At 42.9% G+C, this 17,470-nt stretch overlaps 1 protein-coding gene across 1 annotated transcript; it reads left to right on the forward strand.

The window, feature by feature from the left end:
• The first annotated feature begins 8,379 nt into the window (after positions 1-8,379).
• On the forward strand, positions 8,380-11,412 carry LOC146640579 (uncharacterized). Its single transcript, XM_085399913.1, has one exon. The coding sequence runs from the start codon at positions 9,411-9,413 to the stop codon at positions 10,506-10,508; it is 1,098 nt and encodes a 365-aa protein (XP_085256039.1). The 5' UTR covers positions 8,380-9,410; the 3' UTR covers positions 10,509-11,412.
• The last annotated feature ends 6,058 nt before the right edge of the window (positions 11,413-17,470 follow it).

Here is a 17,470-nt window from a genome sequence, read left to right on the forward strand (position 1 = left end):
TTTAAGAACTGCAGGAATACCAGAAGGCACAGAGGGACCCAAGATGACTGAGTTGGTTCACACCTGTTGGCGGAGGCGCTATCTCTCGAGGAGAAGCCACTCATCGATCGAGCACATAGAGCGAATCGCCAGCGTCCCAAACAAAGTCATCTTCCTCGGCCCATCATCTTGAGATTGCACTACTACCACATTGGTGAGGAAATTCTGCTGAAAGCTGCAGAGAACAAGAACCTGATGTATAAGGGTTTTTAAAATAAACATCCTCCAGATTTCCCTCCCTCTGTTGGAAACGCAGAGCCGCATTTGCAAATATGAGAGGAAGACTACGTGGGATGACCGGCGTCAGGTACAGACTGCTATACCCTGCAAAGCTGTTAGTGACCCATGGTGATGTGAGGAAAAGCTTTAGCGATCCCAAAGAGACCGTAGACTACGCGGAGAAGCACCTCTCCCACCCACCTTCAAATGTATTAAAAGCAAGGATATATCTATATGTCTAACGCTGACACAGCACTGTGTTTCTTCTTTTCCCTTTATATTCCATGTAAAGGTGAATATGGAGCGTTTATGGAGCTCGTTTATTGACCAGCTGTCAGTTAGAAGGTAAGAGTTACTAGGTTAACAGAGGTTAGCAGTAACAGTACGGGGAAGTATATTGTGTTGTTCTTTTGTTGGTTTTTATTTTATCGTACTTTACTTTGTTATTTTGATTTTACCTGTTGTGAGTGCTTCCCGTAATTCTCCTTTTTCTTGCGCCGCTGCGGCCAGAGTTCACAACATTACATATTTTTGTATCTATAAACAGGAAGCTGACACTCTCCAGACTTTATCAAAGGTGTGAGCGTCACAGCAGAGGCCTTTGTGTCAACGTAGCTGAAGACAAAACACAGAAACACATGAAGGAGATTTTCCTGGCCTGGATTTTATACAAATATTCTGCAGTACATCAAAAATGAAAGAAAACCATTAGTCAACATATGAACATCACCTCTGAAGTTACAGAGCTTTGATTGGAGACACAGCTGAGCGTTTTGCATTTTGCATAATTAATTACATAATTAATTATGTAACCATAATTAAATGGTTACATCATCTTTAAAGTCCCCAGAGATCAGGAAAAGGGCCTGAGGGTGCTGTGTTTGGAGTCTGCTGGTTACAGTGTGCAGGACCTCACAGGCTGCTGCAGCGTTAGCAGAGGGCGGGACATACACAGCTATCATAATCACGTGTGTAAACTCTCGTGGTAGATAGTACGGTCTCATGCTAACCGCTAGCAGCTCAATGTCCTTACAGCATAGCGTCTCTTTGATAGAGAAATGCCCAGAGTTACACCATCTATCGTTCACAAACACAGCCAGACCCCCTCCTCCCTTCTTACCACTCTCCGCTGTTCTGTCATAAGAGGCTCAGCAGCTAAAGCAGCACACCTGGGTCTCCCAGCCTATTAAAAGCAGCCCTTTGCTTCACCTGCTTCACTAAACATTATTATTTTAAGCAGAGTGGTGTGATTTATGTAGGCATTGCTGTGTGACAGGATGACTTTTCTTGCACACCCACCAAATGAGGGCGCACATGCTTCCACGCCCACTGGTGACTGCACACATCCTTTCAAGGAAGCATTTCATTCATCCCTAACAAATGGAAGAAAACACTGTGCAGCGTGTTCAGGTTTGAACGTGGCCCTGGCCTCTCTCTGCATCCATCTGGCACATGCAACACACATCCACTCCCTGCTGAACTGCTTGTATTTGATGTGTTGAAGTTTTGGTAAAGTTTGAATAAATTCCACTTTATTTATAGGAACATTTCATCTGTGGACTCCTGCTTCCCCTTTCCTTGAGCCAGTTTGTGACGGGAACATGACATAAGAAAAGTAATTTATCCCTTTTTGATTCTGTGTATCTGGCGCTCATCCAGTGAGTTCACACTTGGCAGAAACAGACTGAATTTGTCTGGAGAACTTTGGCTTCAGCCAAGTTAGATAAACACACTGTGTCTCTGTCAAAACAGCAGTGTAGTTGTGGCACCCCTGTGAGGGAATGACCACATTAATATTATTTTGTGTAAAACACTCATGTAACGGGACATTTTTCATTGCTATATGTATTTATTTTCAGTTTCTTTAAGAGGATAGAAAATCCATGTAACAGGGATTCATTTTATGTTAGAAAGCAGTGAGGGCGGAACTTTGGTGCTTGCTCCGGGGTTTCGGGGAGCAGTAAGTGGAGCCCACCTTCCGCTGCTTCCTCAGACACGTTCTGGAGGAAAGCAGAGACGCATCGTGTCTTCCTTACTCTGCTCTTCACCTGCTTTTACAGGTCGGTACACGGTGCTCGCACCGAAAATGTTGTTTATTGTCACCATGGTTACCCACGTTAATGTGAATGGGAGAGTTAAGGCGGTCCGCCAAAGTTATTTATATGTAAACACGGGAGAAAACCAGAGGAGTGTCCCGCGCGACCGCACCGCGAGCCCGCTCGTTAGGTGGAGCGCTCGTGAAGCAGAGTCAGTGCGCTCCTATGCTCTGTGCAAACGTGTTGTAATGCTCCAATCAAATCAGTTCTGTGAGATGTGAATGTTAATAGTTCTGTTAAAGTGACTGAGTAGATTAGCTAGTGTAACACAAGCACTCTGAGCAACTCTGTGTAGCTAACAGAGGCATTCATGGGTTGATTCAACAAGCTGTGTTTCATGATGCACTAAATAGTGATTTTGCCAGTAAATTACTGGAGGGAACAAATGTAATGTATTTACCAATGCTGTTATTGAATAGAACTGTTTAGCCAGTAAGACACTGCAGAAGACAATGTGATGTGTTTATTGATATGATAAAAGGATGTAGCTGTTATGGAAAGAAGTGTGAACTTGAGAAACTGAACCAGTTAAAAAGAGTATATTTCACTGATGTTGTGAAATAAGTAAATGTAATTGATGTGAATGAGGAACCAGCTGAACAGTATATTGAAAGCTCATGTTTAGTGTTTTATAGCATTTATTTGTGTGAAATAAATCAGACTCAGACACGTTCTGGAGGAAAGCAGAGACGCATCGTGTCTTCCTTACTCTGCTCTTCACCTGCTTTTACAGGTAACATATTTGTCATCGAGGTCTTCATCCTTGGGACCCGTAACATAGTAACTTCTTCATTGTTATACTTCTATAGTTTTCCCATTTTGTGAGCTGTGGATGTGGAAAGTGTCTCAGTGACACATCCACATGAAAACGGCGTTACCTTCGTTCATTTGCACGTCAAATGAACGAGCTGTTTGGACTTTAACGTCACAGCTGATGCTTCGATACTCGAACTCAAGAGTTCGGCTTCCACTCAGAGGTACAAGTACACACAGCAAAGATAAACGTGTACACAAGGTGGAACCCACAAGTGCACAGCTCCAACCAGAGATGGGCAGTAATCCGATTACTTTTTCCAAGAAACGAGTAAAGTGAGGGATTACTATTGCAAAAAAGGTAATTAGATTACTGTTACTTTGCCGTAAGCACGCTGCGTTACTGCGTTACTAAAACCGCAGCTGTGTGCAGATGAACAATGGATAATCTATCGAGTGTGGAGAGAGTGTGAGCGTGCAGCGTTTAAAGCGTGGAAGCACTGACCTTACTTTGAGTTTGACTCTGTAAAAAGTGACAAAAACATTAGCATCCGCTGTTCACTGCGTGGGAAGACAACATGCTCACTCACTATGTGTTAATGGGCATGCTTATTTATAACTTTGATAAAATGTCATAAAAATAATTCCATGCCAGCTCACCATTGGTGATCAGGTAGTTTCTGTTCCAGTTCCAGTCCCATAAATCATGAAGCTTGCTGCCAGAAAAGCTTCAAATCTCCTTTGAAAGCTGTTTGTGGTCTTGATTGTGGGAGCTTCAGTTGTCTGACTCCAGCTGCCACACAGTGCTCACTGATATCATTTGCAAAAACCCCAGTGTGACAATATTTATCAGTGAAGCAGAAATCAGGAAGTGACGACTTTTCTTTGAACATTTGCTAAGGCTAAGCTGTGCTTTCTACCACAGTTGGGAATTTCCTGGTTTACAACAAATTATTGTGTCAACACCGCATAAGATTTCAAACTACAGGAAAATCACTGGAGTTATAAGAGGCAGACAACGACACACACACCACATGCATGCTGTTGCTATTTATTGTGGATTAACCTGTCAAGGGCAAGAACAAAATAATTCTGCCTCAAATACAGGAAATCATAGCTTTCCTGTATTTCCTCCATTGTTGGCATGCTGGTTAGTGCTGTTGCTCCACAGTAAGAAGGTCCTGGGCTAAATTATCCATGAATGTAAACGGCTGTGTGTTTCTATCTGATAGACTGGTGAGCTGTCCAGGGTGTACCCTGCCTGGTAACCTATCACTTCAGGGTTATTTCCCAGCCCTGCTGCAACCAGGATAGAGATAGGAGGATGGTAGTTGTTGTAGACCCATTCAATTTCAATTGAAGGATTAAAATGTTCCAGGAGCTCAACTTACTCCATCTGAACATGTTTCAATCGTGTTTTATGAACACAACATGCAGGTTTACTGAATATGAAAAGGTTGTGTTGATTTAACTCAGTTGTTTAAGTTTCTGCCAAAGCAAAACCTTTGTGTGCAACCAGTGTCCACTATTGGATCAAGTAAATCCAACATGTTTTTGTCAGTGCAAAAGGAGTTACGGTGCCTGTATTTCTGCACAATATTGTCCCGGGAGGGAGAAAAACTTTCTGGTGAAGTTTTGGTTGATTTTTGGGTTTTGCTTGACACTAGGTTGATTTTATCAGTGAGGTTTGGATTGTTTTCTTTCTCTAAGAGAGAGAAAGATGGTTTTATGCTTGGACATGTTTGCAATGGGCCCCAGTATTTGTTACTTTATTAGTATTTTATTGGTTGCGTTTGTTTGTGCTTTTGTTACAGTGCACTGAGATAAGAACATCTGAGAGGTGTGATCCACCGGTGGTGATATTTTGGTATTTTGTGAGTTCCCGATTTAACAAATCAGCTCTTTAATCCAGACCTGAGAGGTTGAACTTTAAAGCGCTATAAAATATTCTTACTGGAAACAGTGGCAAAGTGTTTTTCTCCATGATTATAATGGGCTTGGGAGAAATTCACTTATATGTGACATTGATCACATGAGAAATCCTGAGCCTAAAAGGATTGCAGCGAGTCAATCCAGTCCAAAAACAAGGAGCTGTTTTCCTTTAAAATGATGACGTCATCTTGCTGGTGATGGAGGCTCGAATAGGCTGCGCGTGAGACTCCATTATCAGCAATATCTGGTATGAATGTGTGTGGATGTATGCATGTGACTGGACTGTGATGGACTGACGACTAAAAGTTTAACTGACTTGATACTGAGACAAAAACGGTGCCGACTTTAGGATTAGTGAATGTCCACAACAATTCACCCAGCCTGTAGAAGAAGGGTGGAGGTTTTGTCTTGCTTTGTTGTTGCAGGAGCAGAAGGATGACAGAGACTAAAGGGGGAGGCTGTAGCTTCACATGAGTGTGAGCTGCAGACTGAACCCTTTGGTTGCTAATGTTGAGTCACTGATGTTTGCATTAAGAAAATTGTGTTTTATTAGCTGTGTTTTAATTAAGGTATCACATTATATTGTTGGGAATGTTAAATGCTAAAGTGAAGAAAAGCTTTGATTTCACTCATGACTGAACATGTTATTATTAACCATAGCAGGCCACTGTAAAGAGTCAATTAACTGTTACAGAGGAAAAAAAGGCCAAAAACTCTGTGAATACCTATGAATAACAGGCAATGATAGACTTGTCACATTCAAAATAGAGATATGTAATAACAAACACGGGTCCGTGTCATTTAGGTTCTCCATTGAAATAGTCAATCATTTAGAAAAGTAGAATATATATATATATATATGTCTCAACGCTGTTTCTCAATAATATTAAAAACCTAAAAACTATTGTTGTGGAAGATAGAAGTCACTGTGACAGCCCTCTGACTGTGGAGGACGTTTGTAATCCTATTTCTGCACTTAAGGCCAACAAATCTCCCGGCACAGGTGGTTTAACTGCAGAGTTTTATGAATCATTTTCTAATCTCCTGGCTCCGTTCTTACTGCAGCTTTTCATAGGAAGTGTAGAGAATAACATCCTCCCTCCTACTCTTACTCAGGGTCTCATAACACTTATTCCAAAGCCAAACAAAGACTTACTTCTTATTGATAATTGGAGACCCATCTGTCTGCTCAATGATGACTAGGGATGGGTACCGGTGTCCGGTGCCATGATGGCACCGGTTCTGACATAAACGGTAGTAACCAGACCGAAAAGCAGCGCACATTTCGGTGCTTTATTTCGGTGCTTTTTTTCCTGAGCCTTGATACACTTCTAGCCAATCATTTTACGTTTCCGAGGATAGTAGGCGGGGCCAGGTACGTACGTTCTGTTAGAGCAGAGCTACCAATTAGAAATGCCCAAGACGAAGCGGTCAAAAGTCTGGCTGTACTTCACAGCAAAATATGCAAACTCAGCAGCAACAAGTGCTTTAAGCTGATACTGTGATACTGTCAAAGGAGGTAACACCTCAAATCCGATGAAACACCTGGCGACACATAGCGGGTTTTTTAAAGCCGAGAAATGCACCGTATTTGATGGCAGCAGCAGCCGTTCTTCTCTGTTGTTCGCGTGTAATTTACGTTGAGTAGGCTAACCACGTTATTACATTAATGCATGTAAGGTGAACTAGCAAACATCATCATAGCTACATGCGGCTGTCTTCTTGTTTGATGGCAGATACTCCCTTCACCCTGGCCAAAAAGGCTAAAATGACCAAAGAAAAAGAGGGAAACAGTTAAACATGAGAGGTTTTTGGATAAAGTTTGTATTTTTTCCATTGGTTAAGCACTGCTTCCAGCTAAGAGTGATACCATATATGCCCCATAGCTGCAGAAAAGGCTAACATTGTTATCTTTTTACACAAAACCAGCTGAACATGAGAGGTTTTTGGACCAATTTTGTGTTCTCCATTCTTTAAGCACCGGTTTGAGCACCGGCACCGTTTCAAAAGTACCGATTTGGCACCGGTATCGGATAAAACCTAAACGATACCCATCCCTAATGATGACTATGAGATTATGGCTTTAGTACTTGCTAACAGAATGAAAGAGTTCTTGGACACAATTATCGATGAGACACAATCAGGCTTTATGAGAAACAGACACCTTTCTAAGAACATGAGACTGGTTTTAGATCTACTTGATTACTCTGATTTGGTATCTGACTATAGCTTCATTCTCTTCCTGGATTTTTAAAAGGCTTTTGATACAATTGAACATCAATTTATTTTCCACTCTTTGGAAAAATTTGGCATTTTTCTGTAAAGCTATCAAAACCTTGTACACGAATGGCAATAGCTCAATTAAAACGATTAAGACTCCATCCCGAGATTTGACCTGTTATACAAGGAATCAGCACAGCTGATAAGGAGCTCATCATCAGCCAGCTAGCTGATGACACCACACTCTTCTTGAAGAATGCAAATCAAATCCGTCCAGCCCTTAGTGTTATTAGTGATTTCTCTGAGGCATCTGCTTTATGTCGAAATCTAAAAAAATGTGAATTACTAGCAATTAAAGGCTGCACTGCAAATGCTCTCTGTAACATTTCTGTTAAACAAGAAGTCACATATCCAGGACTGTTAACATCCAAAGACCAAAAGTCAAGATGCTCGTCAAACTTGTCAAACAGTGTTGGGGAATTCTCAATGGTGCTTGGTGCCATACCCTCAGGGACTTTAATGTTATATAAAAACACTGACAGCTCAATATCTGCCTCAGTCACTCTCCCTGATCCAGCTGAGTCAGCAGTGGGAAAAATCTGCTTTTCACAGGAACTTGGTAACAGCAATAAGAGAATACGTAGTTTATTCCAAGAAGATATCATGTCTCTCCCATATATAGAATATCTTACTGGAACCGACATGTTCCAGATATCACCTGGAAGACAGTCTGGATGATCCCATAAATATCTAATTGTGAACAAGGTGAAGGAAATCTCATATAAAATTCTTCATAAATGTGACCCAGCCAGTCACTATATGGTAACATTTAAAAGAGACATAAATACTAATTGAACTTTCTGTGGGGATCATCCAGAAACTGTGGCACATCTCTTTTGGTTCCTCTACACAGAGATTCTGGAAGAATTTAGCAGTTTTGTTATTGTCCATATTTTAAGGGAGTTTTCTTTACGATGGGAAAATGTTTTATTCTGTTTCTTTAAGTTCCCCAGGAAGAATGATAAATGTTTTTTTTATAAAAAAATTGTTAATACTTTTAGCTATTTTATATCCATAAATGTAAGTTTATTAATAAAACACCATATTTCTGCCTTTTTATAAGGATATAAATTATAAATACAATCAATTTCAGACTCAACCAACAAAAAGCCTCTCAGAACAATATTTATATTGTAACAGTTGCTATTGTAATGCAGTGTATCACCACATGGCGGCGCCTCCTGTCTCACGACTGGTGTCACCCCCTTTTTGTTCTTCTTCGCACTCCTCCTGTAATGGATGCTCCCGTGTGTACGCGGACTAGTGTGCTCTTTAGTAATGTGTGGTAGAGGTAGCACTTTTATTTTTGATATTGTAAATAAATGAGTACTTTTTGGAAAGTCAGAAGCTGTTTCTCATTCGCTATCCACCTGCACACCTCTGCGGCTGGCTTCATCTCCACTGCACGTTACAACTGGTGCCCGAACTTTTTCCCCTTGGACTTCAGACAATTTTTGCATCCCGCCGAGGATTCTTCTCTTCTAGCACGTGAACGGTCTCGGAAATCCCCCCAGTTTTGCGGACGCTCGGACGTTTTCTCCAGCCATGGCCGCAGCCTCAGCTCAGGTGGGACCCGACTAATTTCTGGATACCGTGGTGTGCCGCTGCTCCGCTTGGGAGAAAGAAAAAGAGAGAAGCTGACTCCGCGACGCGAATGGACTCCGTGGATTTGTTATTTGTTGTTGGTTTCGTCTTCTAAGGATTAATTCTTCTGTGGAGAGCCTGGACATGAACATTTCTGCTGGCTTTTCATTCCCCTTTCCCTCTGCTGAGACTGACTGTAGCACATGTAAGTGATAGCTTGGCCGACTACAACCGTTGGTGCTGGTCTTCGGCTCAGTATAACGAAACGACTTAAAACTAATCTTGCATTGAGCTCTAGTGTTGCAGATATGCTATTGTAATAACATGGTTCTGATCACTGCAGTCTAATTTCAGTTGTTGGGCGAAATTTTATATGTGTTTTTTCTAAATTTAATCTTGAACGCATTTTTGCAGTTTTGTCTTTCTAGTCTGACCTAAGTGACTCTTTTACTGCTATATCAATAACTGCGCTGTGCCTTGGAGCGGCTTAATTTTTTTGAAATTGCAATGGCACACTGCCCAGACGACTCTGACTCCGACATGGAACTTACCTCGTTACCTATGTGCCAGATAGTTGAAAATGTGACTCCTAGCCTTAGCCAACAAGTGGTGGAGTTAAGAACTGAGGTGAATAAGCTTAGTGATTGTTTACGTGACTCACTGAACATACAGCAGAGTTTACTAAGGCAGTGGGACCAACTCACAACGGGGAACTCTCCCCCTCCTGCAGTCCCACAGTCTCCTGTTTTCCCAATGGCCACATCGACACCTCATGTTCATGTGATGGACAAAACTGAACCCACCAACAGTACCAATCCGTTCCTGCCCAGCAACCCATTTCAACCTACAAATCCTTTCCTCCCATCTCACTCACTTAAACTCAGCAGCACTTCCAGAGTGATTGCGGCAGCTTTACATCACGCAAAGCTGGAGCCTCCTGTGTATGCTGGGGACGGAAAAGTGCAACCTGAGGACTGGTTAAATGCAGTTGGCACATACAAAGCCTCATTGAACCTAACTGATGGGCAATTGCTAAACGAACTGCCACACTTTCTTGCAAAAGAGCCCGGGAAATGGTTCAAGGCACTGAGCTCCCACATCACATCATGGGCTCAATTCTGTCAACTGTTTAAGACAGTTTTTCTGCCCTCCGACAACCAAGAACGCATCCTGAGAGGAATTTTGGATCGTGTTCAGGCTCAGGACGAGCTCCCAACGTTTGTCGCCCACATGTTGAGTGAGTTTGACAAACTGAAGAGCCCCCCACCTGAAAAAGACAGAATTGACCTAATTAGTAAACATGCTCTCGAAAAATACAGAGTTGCCCTGTATGGCGCTAATGTCACTTCTGTAATGGACCTGCTGCTACGTGCTCATGAGCTTCACTCAGTGCTTGGACCACAAAGACCACAGCCTGCTTTATGTAGCAAAGACAACTATAAGCCTGAACCTTACTGCTTCAAATGCTCTCAGCCAGGGTTCACCACACGCACCTGCCCAAACTGTAACACCCACAACGAGCCTCGAACACCACTAGGCATGGCCCAGTCCAGCCATTGCCAGCACCTGGCCCCTCTGACCCTGGCCATGAAAAGGTGGAATTAAGCAGCACCACATCCCAGCCACAATACAGGCAGTCGGGAAACTACAGGGGGGGGGGGGGGAGGACATTTCACAGAGGCCAACCTTCCCCCAATTACTAACGGAGCCTCACACGCCCGATTCACTACAGGGTGGACACAGTCTTGGACACTTGGAAGACAATTTTTCACAAGTCCACTGGAATACCCCACTAAGAACGAAAGTGAACTTCAATGCTTCATCTGTGGATGCTACCCTCGACACGGGTGCTTCCCTCTCGGCTGTACGAACAGATCTCATTCAAGTAAATGACTCTTACCCTAGAAACACAAGTGAGTGGAATGGTCCTGCAGTTAACCTCGCCAATAATGCTCCCTGTATCCCTGTTGGTGTTATTTGGCTCAATATTGGATTCATGAACAAGAACTTTTACCAGCGTTTTGCCATAATACCAGATTTGTCCTCTCCTTTCATTCTGGGAATGGATTTTATGGCAAGAGCTTCTGTTTCTATTCACATTCCCACTAGACGAGTCTACATTGAGGACATCCCCTGCCCACTCGCAGACAATGAAGAGGACCTTCAAAATGATTACTCACATTCACCTGGAACACTGATGTCTTTGGACTTGGTTCGCTCCGACTTAACAGCCAAACTGTCTGAAGCAAGTCTCTCAGAGAACAACAAGGATGCTTTACTAAATCTGCTCAGCAAGTTTAGCTCCTTGTTTGATGGTCAACTTGGTCGAACGGCTCTCACTGAGCACGCCATAGAGACTGGCAATGCAACACCTGTCAATCTCCCACCCTATCGCACGTCACCTGCTAAGAAACGTGTGATTGAAGAACAAGTGCAACAAATGTTGAAGGACAACATCTTTGAACCTTCCACAAGCCCTTGGGCAGCTCCTGTAGTCATTGTAAATAGAGCGGCCATGGAACCAAGGTTTTGTGTGGACTTTTGAGGGCTCAACCAAGTTACCCGAAAAGACTCTTATCCCCTGCCTCGTGTAGATGAGTCTTTGGACTTTCTGGCAAGAGGAAAGTTTGTCTCGACATTGGACTTAGCGCGAGGCTATTGGCAGGTTGCTGTAGCAGAGGACTCGAAGCCTAAAACTGCCTTCATCTCTCACTGCGGTCTCTTCCAGTTTCGGGTGCTGCCCTTTGGGCTCTGCAACGCACCTGCAACTTTTCAGAGACTCATGAACTGTGTGCTTGCTGGCCTCATTTACAAAACGTGCGCAGTCTACCTGGATGACATTGTTATCGCCTCACCTACCTTTGAACAGCACTTAGTGGATCTTGAGGAGGTGCTGGGCAGACTCCAGGCTGCTGGCTTGTCATTGAAGCTCAAAAAGTGCCAATTCTGCCTCGATGAATTCACCTTTCTCGGGTACCGCATCACATCATCAGGTGTTAAGCCCGATCCGGACAAAGTAAAGGCGGTTAAGGAGTTTGATACCCCAACCTCAGTGAAACACGTCCGTCAGTTCCTTGGCTTGACTGGCTATTATCGACGCTTCATTCAGAATTATGCCCGCCATGCCGAACCTCTTCACGCCATCACCAGAAAGGACAATGCTTTCCACTGGGACGACAACTGTCGAAGGGCCATGGACACTTTGAAGGATCATGTCACATCAGCCCCGATCCTGTCATTTCCAGACTTCAACCGTCCCTTTTCCATTCACGCCGATGCATGTGACATTGGTCTTGGGGCAGTGTTGATGCAAAAGGATGACAAGGGTCGTGAGTACGTTGTGGCTTTTGCTAGTCGCTCCCTTCACAAAGCTGAACTCCCCTACTGCACTTCAGAGAATGAGTGACTCGCTGTGATATGGGCTCTGGAACACTTCCGCCCTCGTCAAAACCCAACGGGCCGACTCGCCCGCTGGTCACTTCGTTTGCAGGACTTTGATTTCACAATAGTGCACAAACCTGGTGCACAGAACAAAGTTCCCGATGCACTGTCACGCAACCCTTTGCCTCTGACCTGTGACAGGCCGACTGATCTTTTACCAGATCATGCTGTTATGGGCAGCCTGGACATTCGTACTCTGCCCCCCGTCATTCTGGCTGACCGTTCACAATTCAGACAGCTGCAGTTAGACGATCATGTCACAGGTCCACTCCTCAGAGACATTGAAGCAGACTCTCTGAACAGCTCGGACAATGCCACCTTGTTACAGTATGTTGTGTATGACACTCTTTTGTATCACAGAGAACCCAAGTCCACATGTGCTTTGCACCCTTTGAAAGAGCTGAAACTGTTTGCCCCTACTTCCATGAGAGGCACCTTGCTGGACTATTACCATGACCACCCCACAGCAGGTCACTTGGGTGTTTCTAAGACACTGGCTAGACTGCGTTTTAGGTTTTTCTGGCCCAAAATGGCAGCTGATGTGAAACGCTATGTGATTTCATGCTCAGTGTGCCAACTCACCAAGCCAAGTCAGAAAAAAGCAGCCGGTCTTATGGTTCCCATTGTCCCCCAGAAACCCTGGCAGTATGTGGGTGTGGATTTTGTTGGGCCACTTCCCCGCACCCCCACTGGTAATGCTTATTTGATCGTGTTTGTTGACTATTTGACTAAATGGGTTGAAGCCAGTGCTGTCAAAGAAGCTACATCTCAGGTAGCAGCTGGTAAATTCGTCACTGACATTTTTGCTAGGCATGGTACACCCACTTACCATGACAGCTATATGGAGAGGAATCTGTCTCCCAAGGCCCTACTTGGATATAGGGGGCCCGGCTCCCCGAGGCCGTGTTATCTCAGAAGGGTTCATCCAGACTCTCCTGTCGACTGGCTTTTCATCCCCTCGGTGAGTGGAATATATGAACGTGAAGGCTCTGATCCCGAGAATTTACGCCCTTTAATTCGAGAAACTCGAGCTTCTTCCAACAACAATGTTTTCACCCCGCTGTCTATGGCGCTCTTTAATGCCCGATCTTTGACGAATAAATCGTTTGTGCTTAACGATTTTATTGTTTCTAAAAATCTGGACTTCCTGTTTTTGACTGAGACCTGGCAACGGGGGTCGGATTATTCGGCTACTATTGAAATGTGCCCATATGGCTTCTCTGTCATTAGCCAGCCTCGAGGATCTGGTCGTGGAGGAGGCCTCGCGGTGGCATTTCGGAGCCGTTTTAACTGCCGTTCAGTGAAAGTTGGACACTTTCTGTCTTTTGAACTGCAGCTCATCAAAATCGGAAAGAAGGATCCTTTTTACTGTGCGTTGGTTTATCGCCCTCCTGGCCCAAACAGCTCGTTTTTAGCCGAGTTTAGTGATTTTCTGTCCTCTACTATGAGGTTGTCTAAATTGCTTCTTGTGGGGGATTTTAATATACATGTTGATGATGAGTCCGACCTCTTTGCTAGGGGTTTTACCAGCATCATGGACTCTTTTCATTTTATCCAACATGTATCTGGCCCCACACATAACAAAGGCCATACACTGGACCTTGTTTTTTCTTTGGGTCTGAATATTGATTATATTTATTCTAAGGACATTTTTATTTCTGACCATTATTGTGTCTTTTTTAATATGTCTTTTTATGAGCCTATGTCTCCTGTTCATCGGACAGTTATTTCCCGCACTTTAGACTCCTCCACAGCACAGAAGTTCTCTGATGTTTTTAATTTAACATTATCCCCACAAAACGATGTTGATTTTTCTATAGATCTATTCAATTATCATTGTCTTTCGATCTTAGATGAAATCTGTCCGATTAAAATGAGACCTGTGCCTGTTTCCAAGTCTGTACCCTGGTTAAATGACAACATTCGTCTTATAAAACGTAATTGTCGTAAAGCTGAGCGGTTATGGAGGAAAACCCACTTAAATGTTCATCTCCTTTATTTAAAGGATCTTTTAGCCTCCTTTGACAATGCTATTAGAGTTGCGAGGGCTGCTTACTTTTCTCAGTTGGTTTCAAAGAGCAGAGGTAATCCTAAAGTTTTATTTGATACTATTACTAATATTATTACTCCTGCTCCACCTGCTGCTATTATTTCTTCTGTGTAAGATTGTGAAACTTTTCTTGCTTTCTTTTTAGAAAAAATTAGCAACATAAGGAAAAACCTGTCTTTTTCAGCGTCTGCGCTGTCTGTTCCCACGCCAGCTCGGCCTGTTGTTTTAGAAGGTTTTTCACCTGTTTCACTACCAGAGCTGGGAAAAATAGTTAGTGCAACAAAATTATCCTCTTGCTCTCTTGATTTTTTACCTGCATCATTATTCAAAAATGTCTTTTACTCTACTGCTCCCTGTATTCTTACTATAATTAATACCTCCTTGGCCTCGGGCATAGTCCCTGCCTATTTTAAAACTGCTGTTATACATCCCTTGTTAAAAAAGCCTATGCTGGACCCATCTCTCACTAGCAATTATAGACCGATCTCAAAAATTCCGTTAATTGCTAAGATTCTAGAGAAGATCATGGCTAAGCAGCTTACAGCAGTTTTAGATAAATATAGTATTTTCGACAAATTTCAATCTGGCTTTCGTAAAGTTCATTCCACTGAAACAGCCCTTCTTAGAGTTTCTAATGACATTTTGTTACAAAGCGATGCAGGTAAATGTTCTGTTCTCTTAATGTTGGATCTTACGTCGGCCTTTGATACTGTTGACCACTATATTTTACTTAACAGGCTGAAACACTGGGTCGGTGTCTCTGGGACTGCATTGAAATGGTTCTCCTCGTATCTCTCTGAACGATATTCTTCTGTGGCAGTTTCTAAGTATAGATCATCTTCTGCGTCCCTGTCTTTTGGTGTGCCACAAGGCTCTGTGCTAGGGCCATTACTGTTTCTAGTTTATTTACTCCCAATCCAGCACATTTTGAGCCCTTTTGAGGATATTTGTTACCATTGTTATGCAGACGATATCCAACTCTATATATCTTTTAAACCGGAAGAGGCTTCTAAGCTGCGGCTTTTAAATGTGTGCTTGGAAACCATTAAAGGCTGGATGGCTGAAAACTTCCTCCAACTAAATGAAAATAAAACCGAAGTCCTCTTATGTGCCCCAGATAGACATATACCCAGTATAATAAATGCTCTTGGTCCTCTTTCAACGTTTGTAAAACCATCTGTCAGGAACTTAGGGATTATCCTTGATCCTGCTCTTACGTTAGATAGTCATGTTAAATCTCTTGTTCGGTCTTGCTTTTATCATTTAAGAAATATTTCTAAATTGAGCTCTATAATATCCTATACCGAACTGGAGATTGTTATTCATGCTTTTATCTCTTCACGACTGGATTATTGCAATTCCCTGTTTACTTGTCTAAACAAAGGTTCTTTGGAGCGTCTGCAGATCGTTCAGAATGCTGCAGCAAGACTTTTGACGAAAGCTTCTAAATATTCACATATAACACCGTTGCTTATGCAGTTACATTGGCTTCCTGTCGAATTTAGAGTCCATTTTAAGATTTTGGTTTTAACTTTTAAGGCTCTTCAACAACAAGCACCACTATATATTATTGAACTTTTACAGCCCTATGCCCCTAGTAGGTCTCTGAGGTCGAGTAGTCAGGGCCTACTTGTCATTCAGTGTACGAGACTGAAAACTAGGGGTGATAGATCTTTAAATGATCTTAGATGTAACTGGGACTCCCAAAAGCTCTCAGTCCTGGTGCTACTGGATCTAAGCGCAGCCTTTGATACAGTAGACCACGCTATTCTTTTAAACAGACTGAAACACATGGTGGGCCTCTCTGGTGCTGTACACAGCTGGTTCACTTCCTATCTCTCTGACAGAACTTTTATGGTGAGTATGGATACATGCTCCTCTAAGATCCATAAAATGACATGTGGTGTGCCTCAAGGGTCGGTTCTAGGCCCTGTACTTTTTAATTTGTATATGCTCCCTCTCGGCGGTGTCATCAGGAGGCATGGAGTGAACTTCCACAGTTACGCTGATGACACGCAGCTGTACATCTCCGTGTCTCCTGATGACACCAGACAAATGGATGCCCTCTTTAACTGTATCTTGGATATAAGATCTTGGATGGCAGAAAACTTTTTACAACTTAACCAGGACAAAACTGAAGTTTTAATTGTCGGTCCTGAGGCTCAGAGAGAGAAACTCTTGTCTAAATTAGAGGCATTTTCACTATGTCCTTCGCTACAAGTGAAAAACCTGGGTGTTATTTTTGACTCTGAGCTTGGTTTTATCCCACATATTAAACATGTAACTAAAATTGGATTTTATCATCTAAAAAATATAGCCAGAGTCCGCCCTATTCTCTCTCGGGCCAACACGGAGATGCTGATGCATGCTTTTATTACCAGTCGCATTGATTACTGTAATGCCCTGCTCTCTGGTCTTCCTAAGAAGAATATTTCAACTTTACAACTCTTGCAAAACTCGGCAGCTCGTGTGCTGACGAAGACCAGAGGGCGGGCCCACATTACACCGGTTTTAGAATCGCTGCACTGGCTCCCCGTGTGTTTCAGGATCGATTTTAAAGTTCTTTTATTGGTTTTTAAATGTCTTAATGGTCTTGGGCCTTCCTATCTCTCAGATCTGCTTTTACCATACGAACCCTCGCGGACCCTGAGGTCCTCTGGTACTGGCCTTTTGATTGTCCCTAAAGTCAGGACACATACTCACGGAGAGGCAGCGTTTCAGTGGTATGGTCCTCGTCTGTGGAACAGCCTGCCGGAGGAGCTCAGGGCCGCAGAGAACGTACATGTTTTTAAGAACAGGCTCAAGACCCACCTTTTTAATTTAGCTTTTACTTAGCGTTTATTTATTTTATGCTTATTTATTCTATCCTGTTATTCTATTATTAATTTAGGATTTACCTAATATTTGTTTGATTTTATTCTTATTCATTTTTTAATCTTCTTATTCTATTTATATTTATATTGTATCCTGTTCTTATTTATTTTATCATTTTACCCTATATATATTGTATTGCGTCATATCTCCAGTGTTTCCTCGGAGGGCGCTCTCTGCACCGGGGCTGTTATTGACCGTGGCT

Source organism: Rhamphochromis longiceps, unplaced genomic scaffold (genome assembly GCF_057381845.1).
Source record: "Rhamphochromis longiceps isolate RC_006_pf unplaced genomic scaffold, R_longiceps_female_GT1.1 unmapped_scaffold_4, whole genome shotgun sequence".
In the NCBI taxonomy this organism is placed as follows: Eukaryota; Metazoa; Chordata; class Actinopteri; order Cichliformes; family Cichlidae; genus Rhamphochromis; species Rhamphochromis longiceps.

Excerpts from the sequence above, each read along its gene's own strand:
- LOC146640579 (XM_085399913.1), top strand. The coding sequence starts at position 9,411 with ATGGCACACTGCCCAGACGACTCTGACTCCGACATGGAACTTACCTCG.